The 26,389-nt window shown below is 46.6% G+C and overlaps 1 protein-coding gene across 2 annotated transcripts in view; it reads right to left on the bottom strand.

Moving 5' to 3' along the window:
* LOC146196069 (histone-lysine N-methyltransferase SETD1-like) overlaps positions 1-26,389 on the bottom strand; it is a 56,672-nt gene that overhangs the window by 12,117 nt on the left and 18,166 nt on the right. The window contains exons 9-13 of one of the 2 annotated variants that reach the window (XM_084598085.1): positions 24,265-24,532; positions 22,847-23,871; positions 19,255-19,412; positions 14,869-14,997; positions 3,014-3,271 (exon numbers count right to left, since the gene is read on the bottom strand). In XM_084598085.1, coding sequence (XP_084454211.1) covers positions 3,014-3,271; positions 14,869-14,997; positions 19,255-19,412; positions 22,847-23,871; positions 24,265-24,532 — 1,838 coding nt within the window. Of the gene's footprint in view, positions 1-3,013; positions 3,272-14,868; positions 14,998-19,254; positions 19,413-22,796; positions 23,872-24,264; positions 24,533-26,389 lie in introns of those variants that run through there. The other variant, XM_084598084.1, reaches the window with a different exon arrangement.

The raw sequence follows: 26,389 nt of genomic DNA, 5'->3' as shown, positions 1-26,389 counted from the left end.
GCATTCTTTTCTTTGTGCTTGGGGACCTGCCACATGCTTTCGCTGATGAGTAGGAGGGCAATTAAGAAGAGGAGGATGTGAGATTTCCGCTGCCTTTTGCGCGGTGGCCGCCTGCTCCCCTTTTGTTCTCCTCTTTCCCTTTCTCCCGCCTCAGGTGGCGGAGGGATGTCCGAACACAGTCACAACTCTGCCCGGATGTCCCAGTGGCTCGTTTTTCTCATTGGCGCCTTTTGGAGGGAACAAGGCATCGCTTATAATACCACGCTCGTGCAACAGTCCAAGCGGGGTTGAAAGAAAGACCCTTCTGAGACATCGCAAGGTGCGTACGCTACTACTCTTGTCTGCCAGCCATTGTCCGTGCAGACCAGTGTGTACTCAAGCTCGCCCGCTCCGGTTCATACATGAGAGCGTAGCTCGAGCCTGGCAATCAGGCTCCAGCGATCTCAGACAGACATACTTTTTGTCGTTTGCCCACTTTCTCTCAAACAGGCCTTTGGTCACAGTAAGAGAGATTGCAGCACACTACTGCGTGCTTGCAGAGCGCATTCCTCGTCACTTAGTGCGCGCAGCAGAGCCTTGTTTCTCACGTGCTTCGGGATACAGTTACTGAGTGTTTGAGTGTATTGCTGGAGGATGGCGTTCAATCAATACTTCCTTTGTAAGCTTGGAGGCTTGTGTCATTGCAGCGAATCGCTCGCCTCCCACAGAGGTTGACTGAGCGCTGCAGTGTTTCAGTGTGTGCGTGGTGAAAGCTGATTGGAGCCTCGGCTCAGATAACACTCGAACCCGCAGTGGTTAGTGGTCCGTATCCACGTAGAAACCAAAACTTATATGCAAAGAGAAGGAGGACTGGGAAAATATAGCACACATTCTAGTCAGGTTGATTAAATTGGCAATACTTTTCATCTCGAATGGTAGATCTAAGCACGGCCCCCGCAGTGATGCCGCCTGTGTCCGACTTCTGTCGCCTGTAAAATTTTGGACCATATTTTGCATACTACTGTAGCAGCAAATATTAATAAACATTGTTTGTTTAATCCAGCTCAACATGGTTTTCATAAAGGCTTTTTTTTTATATTATACAATTAACAGAATTTACGCATGACATAGCCAAAGCTTTAGATAAGAATCTCTCTATAGACTGTGCCTTTTAAAAGATTTCCAAAAAGTGTTCGACACTGTTCCAAGCTTTTTACTAACTGAAAAACTAGCAGCTTATAACATTTTTCCCAAGTTGTTTTTTTAGATATGCTCGTACCTTGCATTTTGTAAGCAGTTTGTCATTTTTAATAGGTCTCAATCTCGAGTAGCAAATGTCACGTCTGGGGTACCTCAGGGATCGGTCTTAGGTCCACTATTATTTTTACAGTCCATTATTAACCTAAATGATGGCACACTATTATTTTTAGTGTACATTATTGACATAAATGATGGCCTCCAATCTCAAATGCGATTATTCACTGATGATTGTGTACTGTACAACGAAACAAAAGGTGCGAGTGATGTGCATGTTCTCCAACACAACCCAGACAGAATCGGCGAATGGTGCGTGAAATGGCAAATGAGACTAAATTCAAATAAAACTGTCTGTATAACATTTACCAGAAAAAAAGAAATCCTCACGCGAGCAGTTGTAACCTAAATGGTATAAGTTTAAATCAAGTTTCTGAATATAAATACTTAGGTATTTATTTTACATCTCAAATAAAGTGGCAGAGACAGGTTGATTACGTTGCAGATCTGCGAAAGCTTTAGGCTTTCTGTACAAAAGTACCAGGTCTTTTCTGCTACCTACTAAACAATTGTTCTACAAGAAGGAAATCCTTGAAATTTCTACGCAGAAGGCCCAAAGCTTTCGCAGCTCCGGATGCAACCTAATAAATTTGTCTCTGCCACTTTAGTAGAGGCGTAAAGTAAATACCCAAGTATTTACTTACTTAGTAAGCAAGATCTTTTCCGTTACCTACTAAAGAATTGTTGTACAAGAGCAATCCTGTCAATCCTTGAATATGCCTGTACAATTTGGAATCCTCTAGTGGTGCGAGCCAAAGCAAAATTAGAAAGGGTTCAGAATTTAGCTGCTCGGCTTGTGTCAGGGATTTACGGAAAGATATCTCAGCCGAGAGTTTGAAAGAAAGGCTGCAATGGGAGCATTTGAAAATCCGTCAATGTAAGTTGCGGCTCAAGCTTTTTCACGTAATTTATCATTGTTCTGCTTGCATTGTAAGAGCAAAATATATACTGGCACTTCATTATATTTCCGACTGTGTAGACCACAGTTTTAAAATACGGGAGATTGCCTCAAAAAAAGATATATACTATATCGATTGTCTTTTTTTTTTTTTTAAACAATATGAGACAAACAAATTGCCTTCAGACACTGCTTGTATTATGTCCAATGATGTTTTCATTTCTGCCTTATAATAACCATTTCGGTTTTGCGGTGCTAATTTTTTGTTATTTTTATTTTTTGTCTTTCATTTTCTTTTTGTTTTGCTGCAGTTTCAACTTATTTCCGTGAAAGACACTGCTTATGTCATGTTTGTTTTTTTATGTACGCCCTTCCGCCACTGTGATGCCTCTTGGCACTGTGAGTAAAGAAATTAAAAAATAAATAGTTCAGGCAGCATGACAATGCCTTTTGAGGCTCCAAACCTGTCTTTGTCAGCTAAAAATAGGTACCGCTGGCACAACAGCTGCCTGCATTCATTACCAGGCATATGTAATGTTTCTTACTGGTGGCGTTAATGATTCTGGCTTTCTGGGCAAACCTATAATGCTTGCGTCATGTCATTTTTTGTTTAGGAAGCATCTTAATAGCTTACTCAGCAATGGCAGGCACGTGTTTCAAGCATAAAATTGCTGCTGATTGCTCTACAAGTGAACATAATCTTTCATTAACCTAGAAGTGAGCTAACTCTCCAAGTGATTCTATTTTCACTTCTGAGAGTTGTCACATGATAAAAAAAGAAGCAGCAGCAAGTTTTCCACATTCGGTATACAGAACTCTCACATTGCAACTGTGGTTGATGAAGCGTGCCAGGTTGCCACATTTGGTAGCGTCGATGATGGTCTCGACGTCTACCCGGAAGAGGTATGAGCTCCCGATGCCGATCTGCGTGTAGTACTGCTCCCGCCGATCAGCCATGATGGGCCGCACCATCTGGCCGACATATTCTATGACCATCTCGTCGGCTGCAATAGGCTCCAGGGCAAACAGGCCCCAGTCGTGAATGCGGCTCTTGGCAAACTTGAGCTGCTTCTTCCGGAACTGAAAGCAACACAAGCAGGAACGACATTCATGAGTGAGAAGTGAAATATAGAAGGCCCCACTTTAAAAGGACAGATTAAAACGACACTGTGGACATAGTTGGCCTGTGTCAGTAGACAGAAGCAATCTAGTGAAAAAAAAAAAGTTATTTTCCCAGACAACACATCTCCTATACGTAAGAAAAAGACCAAGAAATTAATGCAAGTTTTACTGCCACCAGCCATTTTAGTAAGCAAATTGTCATGCCTTGAACACAATTTCTTTCATGCAGATTTTTGATGCTATGCTATGTCACCATTTATTTCCAAGTAGTGATCCCGAAAGTCCTTTTTGAGTTTGAGTTGAGCAGATGGGAAAAAAAAAAAGCCTTCAATTTTTAAATACAATTTGCTAACCAAAATAAATGCACCATTTGCTGCTGAACAAAGATGAACAACTTTTGATATTTGATAAACACCAACTGCTGAGCAAATACTATAGTTAAATTTTCACCAAGATCAAAAAAGATGAGTAAAGTTTTTCCCACAATCCACCTGTGCTTCCACACTACATCTCAGCTAAAAGTAAAACACACCGAATGATCAAGATTCTGAACCCTAACGACCAATCAGAATGCCAAAACAAAATGATGTATATGAAGTTGCACTTATATACTGATTATTACACTTTACATCAAGCATTTAAAACGTCCCTTGAAAGCTCCACAACAAGGTGTAGCCCTATTTTTCGTATTCATTCAACTTCCCACTGGTGCAACATTCGGCAGGGGCCCTTCTAATGGCGCTCCCGTGACCGCCTTTTGCATGCCGAGCTGGGTAAGCAGAACAACTCTGGACATGTGCTGGCAGCGCTAATATGTGAAAACATAAAATCCTTGCATGATGCAGTTGTGAATAGCCTGGCGCAGTTATTTTCAACGCAAAAACACTGTCATACAGAAAACCTGGCACTTGGTGCACTGGCTGTCATGCGGTTAAACCAACATGGCTGACTGAAAGCTTACGACGGCTTTTGCGTGGCCTGCTTTGCTCCTGAATGCACTGTGGAAATCAACTGCACCTTGATTCTAAATTGTTTGCAGTATACCAAAAGCCGAAATGCAGAAGCTCAGCGCGCAGCAGGAAATAGTCCCCTTCATAAATTTCGCGAATCATGCTCTGGAATAGTATACCATATTGGAAATGTTACATCATGGTTGTACCATCATTGGCCATCATTACATCATGGTTGTACTAAAACATAAGCCAGTACAATGTTAGTGTAGTGCATTTTCAAATCAGTACAATATGCCGAGCAAACGGGATGGTTACGCCATCTGTCGGGAATCTCCTGAAGAGTATGCTGGCTGCTTCTGCTGAGTTTACCCGCCAGTTTCTGTATGCTTTCGCAATGCACTTACAGCGTACACAGCATGTGACATTCCCTAACCACAAAATGACATTCGCTTGGGCATTAAGCAGTCTAACACAAGACATTTCTACATTGTTGGCAGCTCGACAACTATAATTTCAAGTAAAGGTTAAACTGAAATCGAAACCATAACTGAGGTCAGATATGCCAAAACTACATGGTGTAGCAACACTGTGACGAAATCTCTGCCCTGTAGCCTTGGCTGCATAGCCACAATAAGTTGTCCGGTAGTATATCAATGTTCTGGCTGTATACCGCATCCATGTCTCAAGGCTCTATTGCTATGTTTTATATGTCAAATCATATACATATCAAGCTATTTCACAACTCCCCTATCTATCAAGTTCGATATAACTTGAATTACCTGTTAACATAATGCAGGCACAGCAATCCTCTATCTATCAACTTCGATATACCTTGAATTACCTGTTAACATAATGCAGGCACAGCATCCTCAAAATGCGACGGGGCTGTTTTGCGAAGAGGGACCTTCCCAACAGTGTGCACAAAGTGACACAATTGACGACACTGGCAAAAAACAGCATTCTTACTTTGGTTTTTTTTTATCTCAAATGCAGACAACCATTGTACAGGTGTTCATCAGATCGAATTACTGCGATGCAAACGGTTTTCGACAGGTTTTGCAGTCCCATTCCATAATTTGAACTTTCAGTTATTTCGTATCCCGTGGCTGCGCTGGCTACACACCCAATTTTTTTTATGCCGCCACAGTGACAGCCCATGATTCGTGCAAATAAGCACCCATAGGGACCTTGCGCTGGAGTTTTGAATAGGGTGGCGCCGCCTCGTGGCGGCCAAGAAAAGCCTGACTGGGTAGTACAACAGCGGCTCTGCTTATGCTGCAACGCGTATCTCGCAGGCTTTCTACTTTCGTTCGTGCTTCTTATTGCCGCTTCGTGAGCGTGAAAAGAGTCGTCACATATCATGGACATTATTGTGAACCAACAGTGGCCTAATATTAAAAAAAAAAAAAGAAAGCGCTGCGGCTGCCTTCCGACGAAATGTTCAAAGCATGCGGCATTGATCTTGCCGTGTACCATCTGTCCCGAAACATCGTCATCGTTGCTATTTTCGCTTGCATCGTAGGGTGCCACGGACAAAGTAACCATTTCCTAGTTCAACTCTACTGCTTTCTTTCAAGCCGCATGGAATGGGGCTATGATGCGATTGGTACGGGCAGTCATATGCACGCATGCACTGGTTAGAGAAGCGCCGTTCACTCTAAGTTGCCCGCTCCGCCCGAAATTATATAGAGTACAGCTATATGTTTATCTGTGATTGAGAGCGAAACCGTCCGTTATGCTACTGTTTTCGGCAGCTGTGTAAGTAAGAACTGCACGTGCGTACGTCACAACAAAAGGTGAGGACGATAAACTAGAGTTTACTTAAAACGTTTGCTATCTTGATGAAAGTAGCCATTCACTTTCAAGAGAAAACAGTAATAGACGTCATATGGAACATATTTATAATTACTAAGCAGCCAACAATACCATTTCGGTCATGAATCGCGCGTTCTTGATCTGATAGAGCGCTTAATTCTAATATGCATTGTCCCCATTGCCTCCAACAGGCAAAAGCTCTAGCTCGAGAGCTGCAAGCACATAAATCAAAGGCTATTAGCAGTTGAGCAGTGAAACGAGGTCAGCGTGCCTTCTGATATCCACACCTAATGATGAACACAAGCGCCTGCCGCGCGGTGTAATTCGAACGTTTCTGCAGTTCCAGCTCCAGCTTTCTGTGGGACTTTCCAGTACGTGAATTGTATTTCCAAACATTAAGAGTGTGACTTATCAGCTAAACGGTGCGTAAAAAGCAAAAACCAGCTTAGGATCAACCTACAAAATCACATGCATGCATTGAACGCAAACCCCAACAGCCTATGCACGACCGGCTCAAGGTGCCCATCGAAAGGACTTTTTGTGCCTCAGAGGGGTTGTTTACGCTGCCTACATCCGTGTTGCGGTTTCGTGTAGTCACTTGCTTCAGCTCAGCTGCGTGTAAAGCTTTCGTAGAGCTCCACGAATTCGCGCGACTCTCGCCTGGCTATATCGACCCGCAGCGCGCCGAGACTTCGCCTCCAATTGCTGCATGTCGTATAATGCCTGACATTGGATTATTTATTGCCTTTTTTTTACGTCATGACAGCCCTAGATGAATTTTCAGCGCCTTAATTTCGTTGTAATTCCTACATAATAGAATATAAAGCGGTGGATCAATACTGACTCCATGCATTCGAATGCAGACGCTGGCGATTTGTACTACCCAGCAGACGCCTAGGGGGCGCTTTTTAGCACTGTTTTCGCGGCGCCCCCTGGGCAGGGCAAGGCTCCTATAGCTCTGTTCGACTGTGTTTAGGGCCTGTTGCCGCTTACATTGCACTCTGCGACCACTACTCCACTGAAGCGACAATAATGCTGCCGTTACTGGCATGCTGACCAATGACCACATATTATTGGAAGTTCTCGATGAAGACGGATATTGTTCCTACGATGAGTCATGAGCAGCTACTGCCGCGATGCCGCACTATGCAAGAAGCCGCCGAGGATCTCGCTGTACTAGAGGAATTTTGCATCAGATCACGTGACAGTGAGTGTACGTATCACTACTTGATGGGACTGAAAAAAATTGTTATCACACAAATTCCGACGAATAAACAAACAAAAAATGCAATTTTTCATTAAATAAAGGTACCGTATTTACTCGCGTATAACCCGCCCCTGCATATAACCCGCACCCCTAACTTTGAACCCCATGAAATAAAAAAAAATATCCTCGCGTATAACCCGCACACTTACCTGAAAAAATGAGGACTAGGAAGTTACAACTGAAAAAACAGTCACCATTTTAGTTTTCAAAACAAATATATTTGAAAACGACTGCCGCAACGTTGTCAGTGCTGTCGTTCAATTGTCAATCTGTGGAGGTTCTTATTAAGCCGTCGAGCCTCTTCTGAGTTCTAGGCCGCAAACACAGAGCTCCCGCGATCACACACCACGGGCCGCAAAGTGGTAATGCGAAGTACGACACAACACAGAACAGGACTTTGCCCGGAACCAGATGTTTATTGGGTCTTCCCAAAAAGAATGCTGGTGAAGGTCTTGCTGGAGACCCTATCCTTTTGGATGGGGCCTGACACTTCGAAGGGCAAGATGGCGACAACAAAGAAGTATAGCGGGGAGGTATTTACCTTGCGTCCTTCCGTTGTCGCGGCTCGCTGTCGTCTCTCGCCGGCGGTAGCCAGTTCCCACCGATCTCGGCGCATCTTGCCCTTTGTCCTTTTTCGGCCAATGAGCGTCGCGTCTGCGACGCCTAGCGGTGCGCTCCTGCGCCCGGCGAGGGAAGAGGAAAACGCGGCGCTATCGAGCAACCCGTTTGGGTTACTCAACCTCGGAAGAGAAGGAATACTTTTGTCCCCTTCATCCTCCGCGGCGCGCGGTGCTTCGGAGGGATGCGCGGTTCTCCGCGATCGCTACACTCCTCCTCCCTAAAGACTGAACGTCACCTGAAATCAGGCGACGGTAGGCCGGCAACGACTTCCTTGCCGCCTTGTCTTGCATCCAACGCCGCTGCCCGGGTGGCTAGTTGGGATGGTCGGGTAGTCCGGGCTTCCGTACACTTCACTGCGCAGGTGTAAGCGCCGCCACGGCGGTTTCGCGACGTCCAGTGCCTGGAGGGTTGGTTGCACCGTAATCTTTCCGTTCGCTGCTCCACAGCTACTCTGTCTGCCGTGAAGCACGAATTAGGTCCCTTGCCTCGAAGCTCGCGATGATCACATGGCACCGCTCATCGGTACGCCGACCGCACGGAAATGCTGTCACACAGCTGCGACGACCGCGGTCACACCCACACGCGCGCACGCACGCCACTTGCTGGAGACACGGCGGCGATATCCGAAGCGCTTATCTCGAGAAGTGTCCCTCCATGGCGATCCGGCGCTCGAGAGGCAGCACTGCAGCCGGCAGCTGCTGCTCCTACAGCCGTCCAGAACCGTCGCCGGGCGCTGCTTCCTGACTACTGGGCGGCGACGACTTAGGTTGTGGCACGGCCGGTCTCGAGGGAGTGCGCGCTTCTGTTGTGGCGACTAGAGCTGCGACTGTCGCTGGCACCCAAGGCTTTGTTGCTGCTGACTATCCGATGCTTGTGACGTCGACTGCGTCAGCGAGTTCGCTGGGAGACGACGCCTGTCTTCGCAGCGCCTTCTGGGAGACCCCTTTCGGATTTCCGACTAGTTTTCCTTTGGCGCTCCTAGCCAATAGTTGCCTGCCATTTGGCCAGGTCCCTACGGCAGCGAGTGGAGAGGGGGGACAGCTTGGTAACGTCTTCGCCACCGCTCGCTTTTTCTTTCCTCCCCCCCCCCCCCTTTGTTTGGCACGAGGGGACATACCCACAATACTGCTAGATACGACCCTCCCGTAGCCAGCTCGCTTCCTCACAACCGGTTGCTTCCTTGACCACTCGTCTGAGTGGTCGAGGTGTTGTTGTCAGGCCACTCACCCCGTCAAGGTCGTTTTCGCCTAGAGCGGGTATTGTATGGGCGAGCTTTGGGGGTAGGTGGGGGCACTGACCTTTTCCCGCGTCTTCGCGAAATCGGCGCTGCCGCCCTGCCAGCCACTTCCCGTTGGAAGTACTGTTTTAGCTCCCCGACGTGGATCGGCTTGCCGAGTCGACCCGTGTTCGGATCTTTCAGCCTGTAGTTCAACTGCGAGAGCTTCTCAGCAACTATGAACGGCCCAATCCATTTAGGCGCAAGGCCAGCTGCGAACCCCGTGCTCGCATCGCTCTGCACATGGCTACGCTTTAGAACGAAGTCTCCCACTTGAAATTCCACGTTCCGATGCGCGCGATCATAGGCAGCCTTCTGGCTAGCCCTTGCTTTAGCGCGATTTTTGCTGGCCTCGCTCACTGCTTTTTGCAAACGATCACGCATGCGCCGTGCGTAGTCGGCTATTGCCGTTTCGCCTGACGAAGCATCCTGCCTTTTGGTCAGAATGGTGTCAGTTGGCGTATTTAGTTCCCTCCCGAACATCAGGAAGGCAGGCGTGAAACCTGTGGAGCGATTCTCGCTTGTTGGCAGTGCAAAGGTGATCGCGTCGAGCTGCTCATCCCAGTCGTTGTGCGTCTGGGCGTATGCCCCGAGTAGTGGCTTCACATCGCGATTGCGGCGTTCGGTCACATTTGACTGCGGATGATAACACGTCGTTTGCTGCTGCCGTACGCCCATGGCGGCCCACGTATCACGAAAAACTTTCGCCGTGAAATATGAGGCGTTGTCAGTGATCAGCCTCTCCGGAAACCCGTAGCGACAGAACAATTCTGAGAGCTTCGTCAGGATTTCCTTCGTTGTGGCGTTTCGCAGCGGATAGAGTTCAGCGATTCCGCTGAAGTGACATGTCACCACTAACACAAATTTGTGCCCTCTTTTGCTGCGCGGCAGCGGTCCGATCAGATCGCACGCCACAGTTTCCCATGGCTTTGTGCTCACGATCGGTTGGAGCAGGCCAGGCGGTTTTCCACCTCGCGGCTTCCTTTCTTGGCAGACGTGGCAGGTCCGTACGTATTTACATACATCAGCCTTCATTCCTGGCCAGTGGCAGGTCCGTACGTATTTACATACATCAGCCTTCATTCCTGGCCAGGTAGCGAGCCGACATAGTTTCTTCCATGTCTTTGGTGCGCTTCCGTGACCGTCTGCGTCGTGATAGTGCTGCAAAGCAGCATGCCTCAGTTGGCCGGGGATGACGGCTTTGAAGCACTCGCTTGAGTCTTCTTTGCCAGGCACGTATTTCAGCAAAGCTCCATCAGCGTCCAACAGGAAGCTCTCCAGCTCACTCGCAGCAATACCAGCTGCACTAGAGCTCGCGCCTACCGCGTTCTCCGCGGATTCTGGGCGCCCTTTGACCAGCGGTGTCGATTGGTCCGTCTCTTCACGCAGACTGGCGACCATCTCACGACAGTACGAGTCTTCCTGTTGAGCTTTGATAAGCTCTTCCCTGCTGAATGCAATCTCGATCGGCGTTTTCGCTGTCACGAGATGCGCGTACTCCGGAGGCAGGAATTTCTCCTTTCGGCCCTCCTTTCCCGATGAGCGGGGAAGTTGCCGCACCTCCTCTCCCGCGGCTGAGGACGGGTCATTCACCGGCGCGCGCGACAGCGCGTCCGCAACCACGTTTGTGGCACCTTTCTGGTAGCGCACCTCGAAATCGAAGCGATGTAGCGTCAGTACCCAGCGCGCTTCGGAGGGATGCGCGGTTCTCTGCGATCGCTACAAATCGTCGCCGCTCTCACTGCTGCCATCCGAGGCTTCATCGCCGCTCTCAAAGACGTAATCATCTTCGGAACCATCTAGGCTGTTGCTTATGGTACACTTCTTGAAACTCTTGCGCACCATGTCGGCCGGAATCATCCCCCATGCATCTACGATCTACTGACACAGCAGTGCAATATCTGGCCTTCGCACACGTCCCGTCTGCATAAGGGCGTAAAGGCCATCGGCCATCCACAGGGCATATAGCTGCTTCACGTGAGCCTTGAAAGGCTTATTGATACACACGTCGAGTGGTTGGAGCATGGAAGCCATACCGCCAGGTATTACGACAAGGTGTGTGCCGTTGTCAGCGAGGCGAGCTTTCACCGCGTCAGTGCAGTGGCCTCGGAAGGAATCCAGCACCAGCATCGAACGGCGTGCCAACAAGACACCTGGTTTTTTTTCCCAGATTGCTTGAATCCAGTCAATGACGAGGTCACTGTTCATCCACGAGTTATCTTCCACTCGCACAACAATTCCGCTCGTACTGCAACACACGTTGATGTCGATGGGGATGCGGACTCTGCATGGCAGGCCGCGCGTTGCCGTGAAGCCGACCCGCCGAACCCCCCTTCTCCGGAATATTCGCGTATTACTCGCACCCCCACTTTTAAAACACATTTTTTCAATTTCTGGTGCAGGTTATATGCGAGTAAATATGGTATGTGTATGTTTTTCGTGTTTTCATGGTAAATTCGATAATCCAGAATTCGGCTAGATTTTACTGTATACTTCTGTGCAATTTTAGACTAATTTTATTTGCAAATACCATGTTAATTCTGAAATAAGCAAAGCAAACGGTGTTCGCTATTTTTTAATTCCTTCCTTTATTGATCGCTTTTTCCCCCAAACTTTTCCCCCAAAATTCGCATTTGATTCATATTCTAAAGTTTCAGTATTTGCACACTTCTAATAAGTACACTACACTGAGCACTTGTGGCCATGAACCTCACATTAACCATTTTTTTCAGCTTTGCAATTATTTTGAAAATCTTGCCTGAATGTCTGGAGAGAAAAATATTAGACACTAGATTTCAACACGCCAAATATTTCAGAATAGCGTGCACCTTTTCTTGCTCGCCAACAAGCACCTCGTGAACAACCACATGCCTTCCATGAATTTGTATTTTAAGTGTGTGGTTGTGCAAATGAGGCCTCGCTGCCTCGCTTTTAATGTTTTGTGCTTTCATGCAGTGTAGTGGCAAGCATTTAACTACGGGTTCTGCGGGTGCCCGTATTAAAAACAAGCAGAGACAGCTTTTACTGACGAGGAATTCGACGTTGGTAAAAAGCATATCAATGTGTATGAGTAATGTATCACTGCCCAATCGACCATGGCAACCATCAAGACGGATAAAAAAAAAATCACTACACTGCATTGAAAGTCGTGCCTCTGCCTCACCAGAAAACATCTCTGACCTGGAAATCATTAGGACGTCGGCGTGTCCTTGACCAGAGTTGAGGTTATTTTAGCATTCTGCTTGATGCTCCAAGAGAAGCCCTGCGAGTTTACGCCCACTCAATTTGCTACTTCCTCTGCGACTGCCAAAATCGAAGCAAGCGTCGGCTGAAATTTTTTTTTTTTTAGACAGAGAAGTGGAATCACTTAGCAAACTTTAGACAAAGAAAACTGCTGCCTCCTGGTTAACGACCATCTTCTGGAAATCGCTTCATTTTACTTTAAGGAAGGAGCCTTCAATACCTATTAAATAACCTGCCTTTATCAGTGTCTTGCAGACAGAGCAAATTTAAAGGTGGGAAATGCAAGGGTCGTAAGAAGTCCCATATTCTGGTATCTGCTTTTTTGCTGCAATGCTCTCGGTGCAAAAAATGCTTAAGCGCTTATGCACCTAGCCATAAGGAAATAGGAAATACACAGGTTGCCACTGACTGAATAGTAGGTCATGAGAGTACAAAGCAAAGCGAGCATGTATGACATGACAGCTGTATTATGCACGGCTCATCAAGTTCGGTGACTAATTCAAAACTAAAGGCCAGGAGATTTTCTCGATCATGGACCACCACATTTACACGAATGTAATGCGACCGTAAATGTAATGCGAGAGGCAACTTTCCATACTGCCCAGTGGCAAAAAATAAAAAAACGGATGTAATGCGAGATAAGCGCTTGAAAAAGTAACTTTAATGGATATTATGGCCATTGCAGTCTAATCAAAAACACTCATTCATCGTCGTCATCGGAGGCCAAGTTCTTGGAAACCCAGTCTTCCTTTTCACTCTCATTCTCCCAGGCGATTCGGAAGCCTCTGCGGCCAGGCCCACATTTAAAATCACCTCCCGCTACATCCGCCACCCACATAAGGTAGATTAGTAGCATCTAGCTGTTGAGCTGTCGCAGAATTTCTGATTTCTTCTATCACAATAGCCTTTTTGAGGCAAGTGTCGTACCGTGCACAGCGCGTTGCTATCGTGTGAAATGCACTAACAACAGAAGTAACCAAGCTAATCCACTGCGAAAGCCGTGACAAGCGCGTGATCAAGGAGACAACGGGATTCTGAGCCCACAAAAAAAAGCGCAACTTTGATTTTAGATGGACTAGGATTTGGCTTCCCTGGTAGTTGCCAATATAACATCGTAAAACCGTGGAAACCAAAAACCGAGTGTGTGGCGGATTCACTATAGTTGCACCCCGAAGCTGCTTTAGCCAACTGAATTGCAGTATTAGATTATAACGCGAGGGGAGAGCCGAAAATCATTAACAATGGGAACTCCCAAAAAACAACTTGGCTCTGCCTCGGTGTGTCGTTCTTCCCCCTTCTTCAGCTAGCGGCATGGCTTTCGGCTTTGCGAGCAGAGCCCGAACCATTTTAGAACACCCCACAAAATGGCGCATCAATGCAAGACCCCACTGGCAATCGAGACAAAAGTAAAACTTGTTACTGGGCTAGTTGGTGCACATTCGATCAAAGCAAGTTAGCAAAAAGGGGGACGGACACAAGAGAAAAAGGCAGGAAGCGCATCGTCCTGTCTTCTATCTTGTCCGTCCTGTCTTGTGCTAACTTGTTTAGATCAAAAGAACACAAAAGTATGTGCAGCAGAATGTAAATTATATGATCACGGATAATATATATTTTCATACAATAAAAATTCACAAAATTCCTTGGCCAAGGTGCAAACCAGATATATAAAATTATTGGCTATGTCCACCTGTCAATGGATCCCCTCGAAAGTTCCAAAGCATTACTGAATGCATTTATCGAAATTCCATAACACCTGATATATCGTATGGCACATCTTGGGTACCTATGGCCGTGTTAGCTACATGAGTACGCTGCAAAACAGAACTTGGCAATCGAATGGCAGTAGGCTTCGGTATGGCAACGCCACGATCAACACAACACTGCTGCGATATGGGGTAGCCAGCTTTTGATGAAATGCTTGTCATTAGGTGAAGCTAACGTACTTAACCGAGAACTACTGGTGGCTATCATCACGCTTGCTTTGCCCTAATCTTCACGAAAGATTACAGTACTCATAGTTGATAACACAACTGGGTCTCTTATGCGAGGCAGTGGCTAGTTACAAAGCACCAATTGCAGCGGCTTCACGCAGCAGACTCTTCCTTCCATGTCACAGGTAACAAACCACAAGCACTAAGCATTCGCATATGACTATAGCTAAACTCTGTTAGTCATCGACAAAGTTGCACGAGTGCATTTTGCATACACATATTTTATGCTCACTTACAGAGAATACTTCTGCTACCCCATGAGATTCGCACCACTGAGAATCTACTGCACACATACAGTTTGGTCGAAAACTGGGAGGTTGCTACAAACGACTGCACTCCGCTGTTTCATTCGTAATGAAGGAAACACTGCAATCGACTGTTCTACCTACCTTCAACTGGTTGAATTTGAGCAAGTCACTAATCACTTCTGCTTCTCCAAAAGAGGTCAGCAACCTTCGCTGATTGGACCGTGCTTCTCTGCTTGACTGAGCAGCAAGGCGAGCTTTGCTTGTTGGGTCCTGCATGGCAAATGAGACAAATTAAATTGTTACCGTAATAAGCCAAAGACAAGTGCGTGAGTCAGTAATAGCAAGTAATCACGTTTTACGGACATGACAGAGATACCAAAGCGGCGTCTGGCAAATTTTATAAGTTAGAGGTGCAGACACATATTACACCTGCGAAAAAAAAAATGCAAACACTGAGTTTGGGGGGCCACTACAATGCCTGGTCAATCATTCAACTAGATACTAAGTTCACTGCTGCCTGTATTTTTGCTCTGGTCTCCAGAACAACTATTTCGAAAACAAAACAAAAGAGAAGGGAAGCAAAACATATTGCTTAACCGCAGAAGTGTAAGAAACTAGCCCCAGAAACAGCAGACTGTGCTTATTTTTTAGACTTATGAGTACACGAGTTGAAAGAAAAAAGTGCAACGAAAAACGTGCAACCTAGTTAGTTAGCATGACAGTGTAAACTTGGATAAAAACCAAAAACAAATTGAGAACCCAATCCTACACCCGCTGACAAAAACAGAAAACATTTAAAGCAGCTGCTTGGGATTAAAATTAGTTGCACTCCTGTTCCACTGATGGGATTGGGCCCAGCGAGATGCAATCATAACCTGTTCTCGTCTTTCTTCTTTTAGTGCGTAGCACTACTAGCTGCAATCACGGATTTCGCCGATGTCTGTCTGAAGCTGCTCACTCTCTCTCTTCGTGAACTTGAAGTGGAGAAAGAGAAAGTGGCTACGTGCGCGTCTTGCGGCTCAGCATTGAGGAGGTGGAGCGGCCGCAGAGCTGTAGTACTCTCTCTCTCTGTCCATCCATCTCTCCATGAACTTGAAGAGGAGGAAGGGAAAGTGGCGACACGTACATCATGCGACTTAACACTGAGGGGGCAGAGCGACCACATGGAGTGAGACAGTGAGAGAGGGGCATGTCAGTTGCGGACATGACGGCCATCGCTGAGCAGCGTTGCACAAGCGTGTGTGCGTTTGCTTCGCGTCGCAATGGATGAAGCCGGGCCATCTGGCACTACGGCGCAGGTTCGACGTACTTAAGTACAATGGTTACGAAGGCAGAACCAGAAAGTCAGAGGCCCATAAATCGACAGCCGATGAAGACGCAGCCGTTTGGACGCTCAAGTTCACGCAAGGCTGGCAGCGAGCTGACAGCGGATAAGCATAGGTCACCTGCATCGCCTCCGAAGAATCCCCATTCCAAGGGGGAGTTAAGTTTGCGGGCTTCTCCCAGAAACGAAGTGTTCACCACAGGTCCACTGTCTTAGGGGAGATTCCGAAGGGGCGGCCAAGGTCAAGTGGCAGCTTGATGCGAGTTTATTTCAGAATTATGACGGTCGCACAGGCGGCTGTTCTTCGGGAGTGGTATAGAAGCACATGAAAACGGGCAACGCCATCGGTTCGGTCCGTTCCTATTCTCCGAAACGTCGCGCTTTGACCGTGCCGCGGAGGCAAACCAGAGCAGTTAAAAAGCACAGTGTAAGCGCAGTGATTGTGGGTTCGACGCTAACAGCTCTGTCTCTCGGTTTGAGGGAAAAGGGCGCGGAGGCCATAAATTACGGCGAAACATGGGCTGGGGAGAATGCGGGGCAGAGGGAGCTGCTGTCGGTGTCTGCTCGGGAAGACGCCTGGATATACGCCCCTATGAAACCGCTGCCCGCGCACAACCAACCAAAAGCAGCGATCGGAATGTTTCCGCCTTAGGTTCGTGTGTTGTGTGTTTTGGAAGCGCAACCGTTGGCGCTGTTTGTCTTTGTGACTGCTGGCCACGTCTTGTGTGAGCTGAGGGAAGATATTGGAGAGAGTGTAAATCGCAGATGTGTGTGGTAATGCATGAAACGTATAACGGGGATAAGCGGTGCTACGCACCTACTTCATATTTGATTAACTATTCAAATTGGCCTTTTTTTTTTTTTTTTTTCTGTGCGCAGCATTTCACGCACACAGCACACACAGAGGCGGCACAAGCTTCACAAGATGCCTGCTGCTCCTTGTTAGACAATCGCTCCCCGCCACTTTTTTTCACCATCTGGTCAGACAATGTACACATTGAGGCAATCACCAGTACACAAAAAGGAGAGAAAGTAATGCCAAGTTACAAATGCTGTCTCTAAAGTGTGCGCGTGCATGTGTGTGTATATGCAAAAAGCCATACATACGCATGCAGTTCCTGAACCACCACTGCCTGTCTCTGAGGAAATATTTAAACATAGTTTGTGTTTGTACCGCCTCTTTTTGCGTGTTCCTTACATGCGATAAAAGAACAAAAAATGACACAATGCTCCGACCTCACATATTTCCCCGCCATCGCTAGATTATACTCAGTAGAGCAAATGGTGCGCAGATTGTAGAACCAATTCCATTTCACTTTTGCCTTTCCCACTCCTCCTCACTGCGATGACATCTTTTGAACCAATCAGGAACGGTGCAAAATAAAAACATAAATTAGAGCTATTTTAATACAGTCAAACCCGGATATATCGAACTCTAAGGGAATCACGAAATAGTTCGATATATTGATAATTCGATATACAGAAATCGGCTTGTGACGGCACTTACGATGCGAAAAAACGATACCGTATTTGTCGCGTAATCAACCCACTCGCATAATGAACCCATCCTCCACTTTCGCACCCGAGAATTTGGAAAAAAAAAAAAAAAGCTTTAGGGCCAGCTCGCTCACATGGAAGCGACTGAACGATCTCAGCGATGAGTGGCAGCGACAGAGCGAAAAATTTCCAACTTGTTGGAACTGCGTCCCTCTCACCGCTCGAGCCACCGCGGCAGCTCAAAACAAGGTTTCTGTGTCACCGCGGCAGAAATCGCGAGTGTTTTCGCTTGCATGTCAATGGCACGCGCCACTCTGTTTCGGTGGTCTCATCCACAGCTCATTTCTTGGCAGCGTGCCAAGATGCTGCACAGTGATGTCACAGCGTGTTTACCTTTTGAAAGCTGCGGTGGCGGGGAGTGAACATGGCAGAGTGCCCGTGATGGCTTGATTGCACAAGCCTGGTTCGATTTATCACGCCACGCTTGGGGCAGGCATAGTCCATTGCCATAAAATCATTGGAAAGCGTGATAACTGCAAATGTTGTTTGAAGCGAAAAATGCTAAAAGCCAGTGTCATGATCGCAGCTGACCGCATGCTTTCGTTGATTCATACTGCAAGAATAAATTACTCCCGCAAAAAAAAAAAAGAAGAACCAGCCACTTTTTAATGTTCGCAGCCGCCCATATCTTACGCTACGCCGCGCGTACAGCACAACGATAAGAATGGGTGACCCTCGTGAAAAAAAAAAAAATCTGCCGCTTCTTAACGTTCGCAGGCGCCATACATAGCCACATCAGCCGCCGCGCGCAAAGGGTTCGTAACACACCCTGGAGAAAGCGTCCGACGTTCTGTCTGAAAACAGGCAGAGCTGGCTTGGCGCATGCTACTGCGAATAAAGACCGGGAGAGAGGAAGGAGAGAGATAGCTCGGCAAAAGAATGGGCACACCCTTGCGCTTCGCTCTATCGCGTTTTTCCCCTATCGTTCCCACCGGTTCTCTCTGGTTCATTCACGCACATGGCTTGCAAACGTCACATGCTGGCACGCGGGAAACTATAACCGCAGATGCGAGTGCCTTTGGGGAATGGGCACGGCCCAGCCATCGCCGAACTGTCCCCTCTCATTCCTTCCACGCATGGCTTGAAAACGTCACACGGCAAACGGCCGAGGGTGATGTGATCGTCTTTGGGGAAGGCACACTTTCCAGTGCGTGGTGCGGAGTTCGATATATCGAACGACCGGTGAAACTGAGTTCGATATATGACGCTGCTTTCCTATACTTTACATGGGATTTTCAAGGGGATATTCCGCGAGTTCGATATAACCGAAATTCGATATATCCGGGTTCGACTGTATAGCGGAATCTGCCATGAAAGATCATTGTGCACTGGCAGCGAGTTCTAGCTCTGACTGGCCTACATTTACTAGTGTCACGTTCACAATGCTGCAGAGACAGCGACAGCAGTGTGGAGTTGCGATGTGGGCACACAAAAGCCCAGAAGGAATAAAATAACCAATCTGCAGTGAAGAGGGGTGTGTGTGCGTGTGTGCGTCTGTGGTGTGTGCGTGCCACCTAGACAAAACTTTTTTCAGTGCTTACAAAACTTTCCCTCACGACAAATAATAATTTTCAACCAATAAGGTTAACTCAGGCCACGCCAAAAGAGCACTGCGTGCCATTAGCAGATATGCAAAGGGGGCTTGCCTGTGTCTCCAGCTGAGGTATGGCGCTGCCAGACTGCTTAAACCGAGCCTTCTCCTTGACGTCCATCTTGTAGTACCCTTCGCTGCGCGCACAGCCTGTCAAGTGGACACGGGCCTCGTCCTTTTTCTTTTTCTTGCTGGGGTTCGGTATGCCGGTCGGTGCACAGAACGGTTAAGGGGCAAACGCACAGCACACCAATGTCTGCTTCAAGCAAGCCACCAAAGCACTCCCAAATGACACGACACAACTTAGCCCATGCAGGCAGTGGCAATCATGAAAGGAAGCATGTTACCAACGTTCATTGTGATATGTATGAGACACGAGCAAATTGTTTTTTTTTGCAAATACTTTTCCTCTGGAAGAATGATGGCCAGAGAATGTTCAAAACTTAAAAGCACGAATACAAAATTTCAGTTTTGTGCGCAAACTGCCCCTTTCACATTAAAGCTACCTATACATGTTCCACCATAAGCAGTTAGAAATACGATGCACCTCCACAATGCAGAGATGATGGATTTTCTGCAAGCACTAATCGTAAAAGGTCAAGTAATGCCGTGGATAGCAGTCAGACTGTGCTAGCCTCCAATTTACACCATAAAATGCTGGATACAATGCAGTATGCCACTTAATGCACTTAAGCTCTGCATTTAAGGCTATGATCATTACCATCGAAAATCTAACAAGGCTAGTGCCTCACCTTCTTTCCCTGAAGCTAATGTCACGACAACGGATGGGCGATAAAAAGTTAGCAAATGAACTTGGGTGCACAGGCTTGGGTAAAGTAGCAAAAGGGACATCACGTGACTCAGTTCAAATCGGTGTTCACAGCTTCATTTACTGGCGTTTTATCATCTGTTCCAGGTGTGACGTAGGCTGCTGGGGTGCACTGGCCTTATCAAGATCTCCGTAATGGTAGTAACAGGCGACAGCATTTAATGGCTCTCGTTGCGGATCCTCACTCGCACACATGAAAATCTAACCAGCGAAACGCTCAGAAAAGAAGTACACCGGATAGCGCTGGACTAGCAACTGAAGTTTACTGGATGAAACAGCCAGCCAAGGAAGCGTATCAAATGCTCACAAGAGGACAAGTAAGTCTCAATTGAACACAGTTGCGTGGACGATGACAACCATAGGCATGCAAACCTTCACTTATGTCACTTACTATCTACATGCACACACTGTTGCTTAACAATATACCTTCTTTATCGGTGAGTAACAGTGATTGCGCTCTAATGCACTTGTCACTCACTGCCTTGCATCCTAATGTGACAGGCCTCCATAAGCTATCTTTCTTGCCTGCTCTTTCTTTTTCCCCGATTACTGAAATACTGTCAAAGACAGAAACACAGTTTCATGACGAGGGAACTTATTTTGGTCTGACAGGATTTCTTAGCGAGTTCACATGTTCACGGGCATGCATTCACACATCTGCCAATTTGGCCCGTATATACCCTACCACAAGTTTGCTACCCACTTAATTATTAACCATTTTAATTTTTTGGCTCTATTAGCCACCATATAAACATTGACATGCAGTCGTAAACTACATTATGCGAAGGACCACCCAACATAGATATGAAGCCCTGCTTTAACCAAGCCGAACAAACATGCCTGTGTGGTTTAGGAGCAGCTTGTCTACAACTTGGAAACCAAGGTTCCTGGAAGGCTGGATTTCGATCTCACCCTTCAATGTCAAAGGGGAAGCCCGAGTTGGGCATGCCTGGCAATTCGGGCATGTCAAATAGTCTCATGGAAATGACTCTCATTTCCAATTACAGATAACAAACAACATTTATGCCCGCAGTTTATGTGACTTCTTGCACAAGGCAGCACTCCACATTTATGTGACTCTACCACCACATTTTATGCCGTGTGGCAAATTCAGCTATATAAATAAGTAGTCTCATGGCATCACACAAGTCAATGATCAGCCAACACAAGGCCATGTCACCTGCCAAATTCCACCTGCCAGAGGGGCATGCCCACAATTTTTCGCTCACAACACTGACACCAACAAAACCAATGCCAAATATTCTAGCGAAAAAGGCCTTGAACGCTTTTAAGCAAAAGTATCATAAACTGGATGCCAAACCCCAGATGGAACAAAACTACACAGAACAAAGTATAGCTGTAATGACCACCTAGCTCAATGTGATATAAGACGGCAAAGATGCAGGCAGTTTTCTCCAGTGCAAGCGATTGCATTTATACCAATGACAACTTTATAAACAAGTAAATTCAACATTTCGAAGAGAACCGTTCAGAGTGCTGCCCCTATGTCGAGGTTATGCAGGCACAAATCCAGATTATGCACTCGGTCCAGTCGCTTCAGATATGCCAGTCCCGCAGATTCACACGCCATGCAACTAAAATCTAAACAAAAGCATACAGCAGAGCAGTAAATGTGTACTGGGGATCCTGTAGGAACTTCCAACTAGATACCCAATGCTTCCATGAGAGAACTCCGAAGTATGTTTAGGGATCGGGACATTTCCTTTCTAAAGGCATTTAGGTGAGGCAAGAATGTGAGCTTTTTGTCAAAGGATATGCCTAGAATTTTGTGTTAATTTTCGACTAGCAAGTCGGCTTCAAATAGCTGTGGGGTGGGGCTAGTTTGTATGCCTCATTTTAGCAAGTATATAACTGCCGCAGTTTTCTATGAGGAAAACTGGAATGCATTTTTGACTGCCCAGGTTGCTAATTCAATTGGTTATCGACTGTGCTTGTCTTCCACATGTTGATATATTAGAAAACATTTCAGGCTATCTGCACATCGTCAACATACAGACTGAATATGTTAACATACTCTGGGATAATTTTGCTGATTCATTTTTACAGCAGAAAGTGCTTTTCTCAAAGTGCAACCAACAGGCCTCTCAAATGGTTGAGCCTGAGCTTACGTGAAATGATTCTGGTTGTTCAGCACCCTGCCGCAGATACCTAAACCCGATAAGCAGTGAAGATTCCGAAACCTCAAGGTGCTGCCATATGTCTCATCGATACCAAAAAAAAGACATCAAGACACTGCATACAAAAGCATCTCGGACAGTATTTTCAAGGCGAAAGTAAATTGTCGAGCACGCAGGGTGGAGTAACTACTCCTAGCTACCAAGAAGAGAAAAAAACAAGGGATGCGAAGAGAAGACATTGTGAGAAAGGAAAATGAAAGATGGAGAAGAGAACCGGAAAAGGCAACAGCCCATTTACACAGGCCGGGGTAAGCTCAGGGGTGCCATCTACCGGAAGCAGGTGCGAAAGTGGTGTTTTGACATTGCCAAGGAACCTTAAGAGATCCAGACACTCTGTATCGATTCCTCCAGTACACATGGCTAGACACGGGTACGCCATGCCAAGATGTGGTTGGGAATCCGTGGTGCTGCAACCTAAGCATTTGAAATGCTTTCTGGGTGCCATGGAGCCTTCTGTGCCCCGCAGCACACTTCCTCACATCTTGAAAGACAAGCAAAGCAGTTGAGTTTACAAAACGCCCACAAGACAACAGGGGATTATACCCAAGGAGCATCAGTTCTCCCACCCAAAGACAGCATATAGACCTAAGCAGCCATCAGGGCGCTACAGAAAAGGATATGCGAGTGGTCAACCCAGTGCGTGTCGTTGAGCCAATATCCCTGCACTTCATCCTGCAGCATAGCATCATAGCTGCGTTTAAGGTACTGCACATCCTCAGGATCCACTCCTGTCCTTAGGAACTCGTAAAGAATGTTCATCTCCTCAACCACATTGCGCCGAGCAAACGCCACCTCCCGTGACAGCTTTTCAATGGGTTCAATTGGCACATTGAACATGAGCTGGTCACAGATGGCTTGTTCTTTGGACTTTCGCTTCTTCCTCTGCTTTGTTTTTATAGGCGAAGGAACAGCAGCAGGAGGTGGTGATGACTGCCGTTCCACCGGCGCCGTGACTGCAGCGGCGATGGCAACGGATGGAGGTGCCGAAGCATACTCGTGATCGCCAGCAACTGCCTCCGGCTTGACCCCCGTTTGCTGGGGCAGGCAGTAACAGTGATCCGAATTGAGGTAGCTGGGCTTGGCACCCTCCTCCTGCACCTCCTGCTTCTCTTCCGCCTTTTGCAGCATTTCTTTCAACGCATCCGTCTTGGGGGGCTTGAATGCTTCTCCCTTCACAAGAGCATCTTCCTTCAGCTTTTCTTCCACTTTCACCGGTGGCGACAAAGGTGCCTTCGAGTCTGCCTTGTCGGCAGCGCCTTCAGCGGGTGCGAAGCTAGCAGCAAGGGCCATGAGTGCTTCGGATGCTTCATACTCGAGGTTGCACGGTGGTAGATCATCTAGGCTGTCCTTGGCATCCTCCGTAGACACCTCTGCAGCACCTGGTGAGACAGGAGTGGCATCTTTGGCAGTGTCGTCTTCCCGCTCTACTTCAGCATGCAATTCTTGTTGTTCCGGTTCTTGTCTTTCTTCTGCTCCTCCTCCTCCTCCTCCTTCTTCTTCTTCTTCTTCCCGTTCGTCAAAAAGAGGAGTGGGAGGGAGCTCAATGTCTTCGAGATCAGACGCTTCATCCTTGAGCTCTTCTTCAACTGCAGGTAATGATGAAGCCTCAGTAGCTGTCGAAGTTTGTGGTTCGAGCGGTTCTTTGCTGCAAAGAGCAACAGAAGTGACATGAAAGGTTTCTCTCTAGAACAGGTGAGCACTAAAGATGCTCCGTGGCCTTGTTTGCCGCTCCCTTTCATGCTGTGTGACTATGTTCTACTCAATACCACAACATAAGCAAGAGCTTGCAGGAAAGCCGCAGTCAGCTAGCCAATGCCTTGATCTATGTTCTTTTCCTGTTATCTATAATAACCATCTTCCCCGCTTTCTCCTGCTGTTTATTCTACATAGTGCTGTCAAAAAGCATAAGCTAACACAGGTTACACTAACTAGATTATACCTAAAAACAATTTTCTTTAGTTAATAAAGGCACATTCTTCCATCAATGTTATGAGAAACTGATGAAAAAAACCACACAAATGCAGAACAGTGCACTCACCTCTGGTGCACAATGCCTCCATCGAGTATTGGCTCCTCATCTTCCGAAATGTCGGATGCAGACAACTCCAGCAGAATTTTGGAACCCTTCCCTGTTGGCTTGGACGGTATTAGCTCCTCCTCGTCACTAGTACTGGCAACTTTTGTGTCTTTTTCAACTTCAGATTCGGAGTCAGACTCTGCAGACTCTGATGACGACGAGATGTCCTCCTCTTCCCCTTCCGAACTGCTCTCAGAATCAGAGCTCTCTTCAGTTTCGGAATCGGACTCTGCAGGAAAACATACAGGAAATGGTTTACAAAAGATTTCCAGCAAGAGCGATTCCCAAGTATTTCATCACCATTATGTTACCTTACCAATGTTTCAAACACTGTCACATGGCACCACCAAGTGTCCCACAGAGTTAATGTAGAACACTGAACAAAATTTCGGACGCTTTTTAAACTTTTCTTGTAAGGTCTTCCAGAATTTTCCTCTCGAATGCAGGTCAGAAGCTATGAAAAATTACCACAACATCGCTGCCATTTTGCTTCTCTGCAACCTCGAACCTGCGTTGCACGCATCCCACGTACCCACTATATTCTCGATAACAGGCACTGCTAGCTGCATGCTCCTGCATGTTGCAGTCGTCACATGCCCACCACACCTCATTCTAGCAGCCGCTTTTTCCCGCCTCCATCACGCCAGTATGACAGATGTTGGGTGGTGATGGAGCTCCGCCATACAAAGGACGGGCCAGTCAGGACAAGTGTGCTTCTACCACGTGACTATACGTCACAGCTTGTTAGTAGCTGCGAACGAGAGAGCCAGCAGCAACGGTCGCAAATGGAGTCGCGACGGCACGAGTCCGCTTGCAGATGGCAAAGCGCAAGCTCGGAGGGAAAAAAATGAATTGCACGCCTGTCTAGTACATCAAAAAGTGCCCATTAGCAACTGGCAACAAATGGTGGTTTTACTTCATTTTGCAATACACCGGGTGTCCCAACCAAACACAGCCTCCGAGAGGGCTTTGCGTCCCAACTCCAGATGGTTGCTGGAGCTCCCGGGAGACAGCATCACATTTTTTTTCTCCTATTATTTTTTTGTTTTGTTTGTTTGAAACTAACATGCGCAGCCCACCAATACCACCACTACACTTCTTATTTTTTCTAGCAGGAGAAAAAGAAAAAAACAAACAAAGGTGCTGCCGTAGAGTAACGCAGGAGTGACGAGGCTCGATCCTAACTGATTTGTCGATGTCTAGGTGCCTCTTTAAACATCGCACTGCTCTTAGTTGTGCGGTTTTCCCGCAGAAAGAGACTGATGAGTTTTTCAAGCCACTTTGTAAATAAAGTCTTTTTATGTGAATTCATTTTTTCAGATTGCCTGGTGTTCTGGAAGCTTTGTCGGCACCTTGAAAGTCCAAAAAATCGGTCAGCGACTGTATATAAACTTTTCGGTGGAAACAAATAAAAAAAAAAGCTTAAATTTTTAAAATCTTTTGCAGCACATTTCACTATAATATTTCACTACAGTACAGATATGTTAAATAAACTGGCAATTTTATTTGTAGCATCCTCCCTCGAAATAATGCTGTACATTTGGATTCATTAGTGGGGTTTTTCGATAGTATCTTTCTTTGTCGATGCCTGTTTCAGGATTGACAATATCATAAAATAGTAATGACAGCAGGTATTTTTTTTCTTGCTCTGAGCAGAGGACATCCAGGGGTTTTAGAAACATGGCTGCATCTTTTCGAAGTAAAGACAACTTCTTATAAATTGTGCAGCTTGCTCGTGTGCATTTAAGGGACCTAAGCACTGTACGCATACTCAAGGATGGAATGCCCATACTATTACTTAATCGATCAATTGGTGCCGGCTTATAATTTCACCTGTGGATGTTTAACATATGACTAGCTTTCAGTGTGTGTCAGTAGGTGGGCAGAAACATTTGAGAAGCTGACAATGTACAAATTTTAAGCAGCCCATTCATTATCACTTAAAGCTCTGGAAACTGCCTTTAGGATTTCACCTGTGGATGTTTAACATATGACTAGCTTTCAGTGTGTGTCAGTAGGTGGGCAGAAACATTCAAGAAGTTGACAATGTACAGACTTTAAGCAGCCCATTCATTATCACTTAAAG

This window comes from Amblyomma maculatum, chromosome 3 (assembly GCF_055883805.1).
Source record: "Amblyomma maculatum isolate TAMU_Amacu chromosome 3, ASM5588380v1, whole genome shotgun sequence".
In the NCBI taxonomy this organism is placed as follows: domain Eukaryota; kingdom Metazoa; phylum Arthropoda; class Arachnida; order Ixodida; family Ixodidae; genus Amblyomma; species Amblyomma maculatum.
This window is presented reverse-complemented; position numbering and strand designations above follow the sequence as displayed.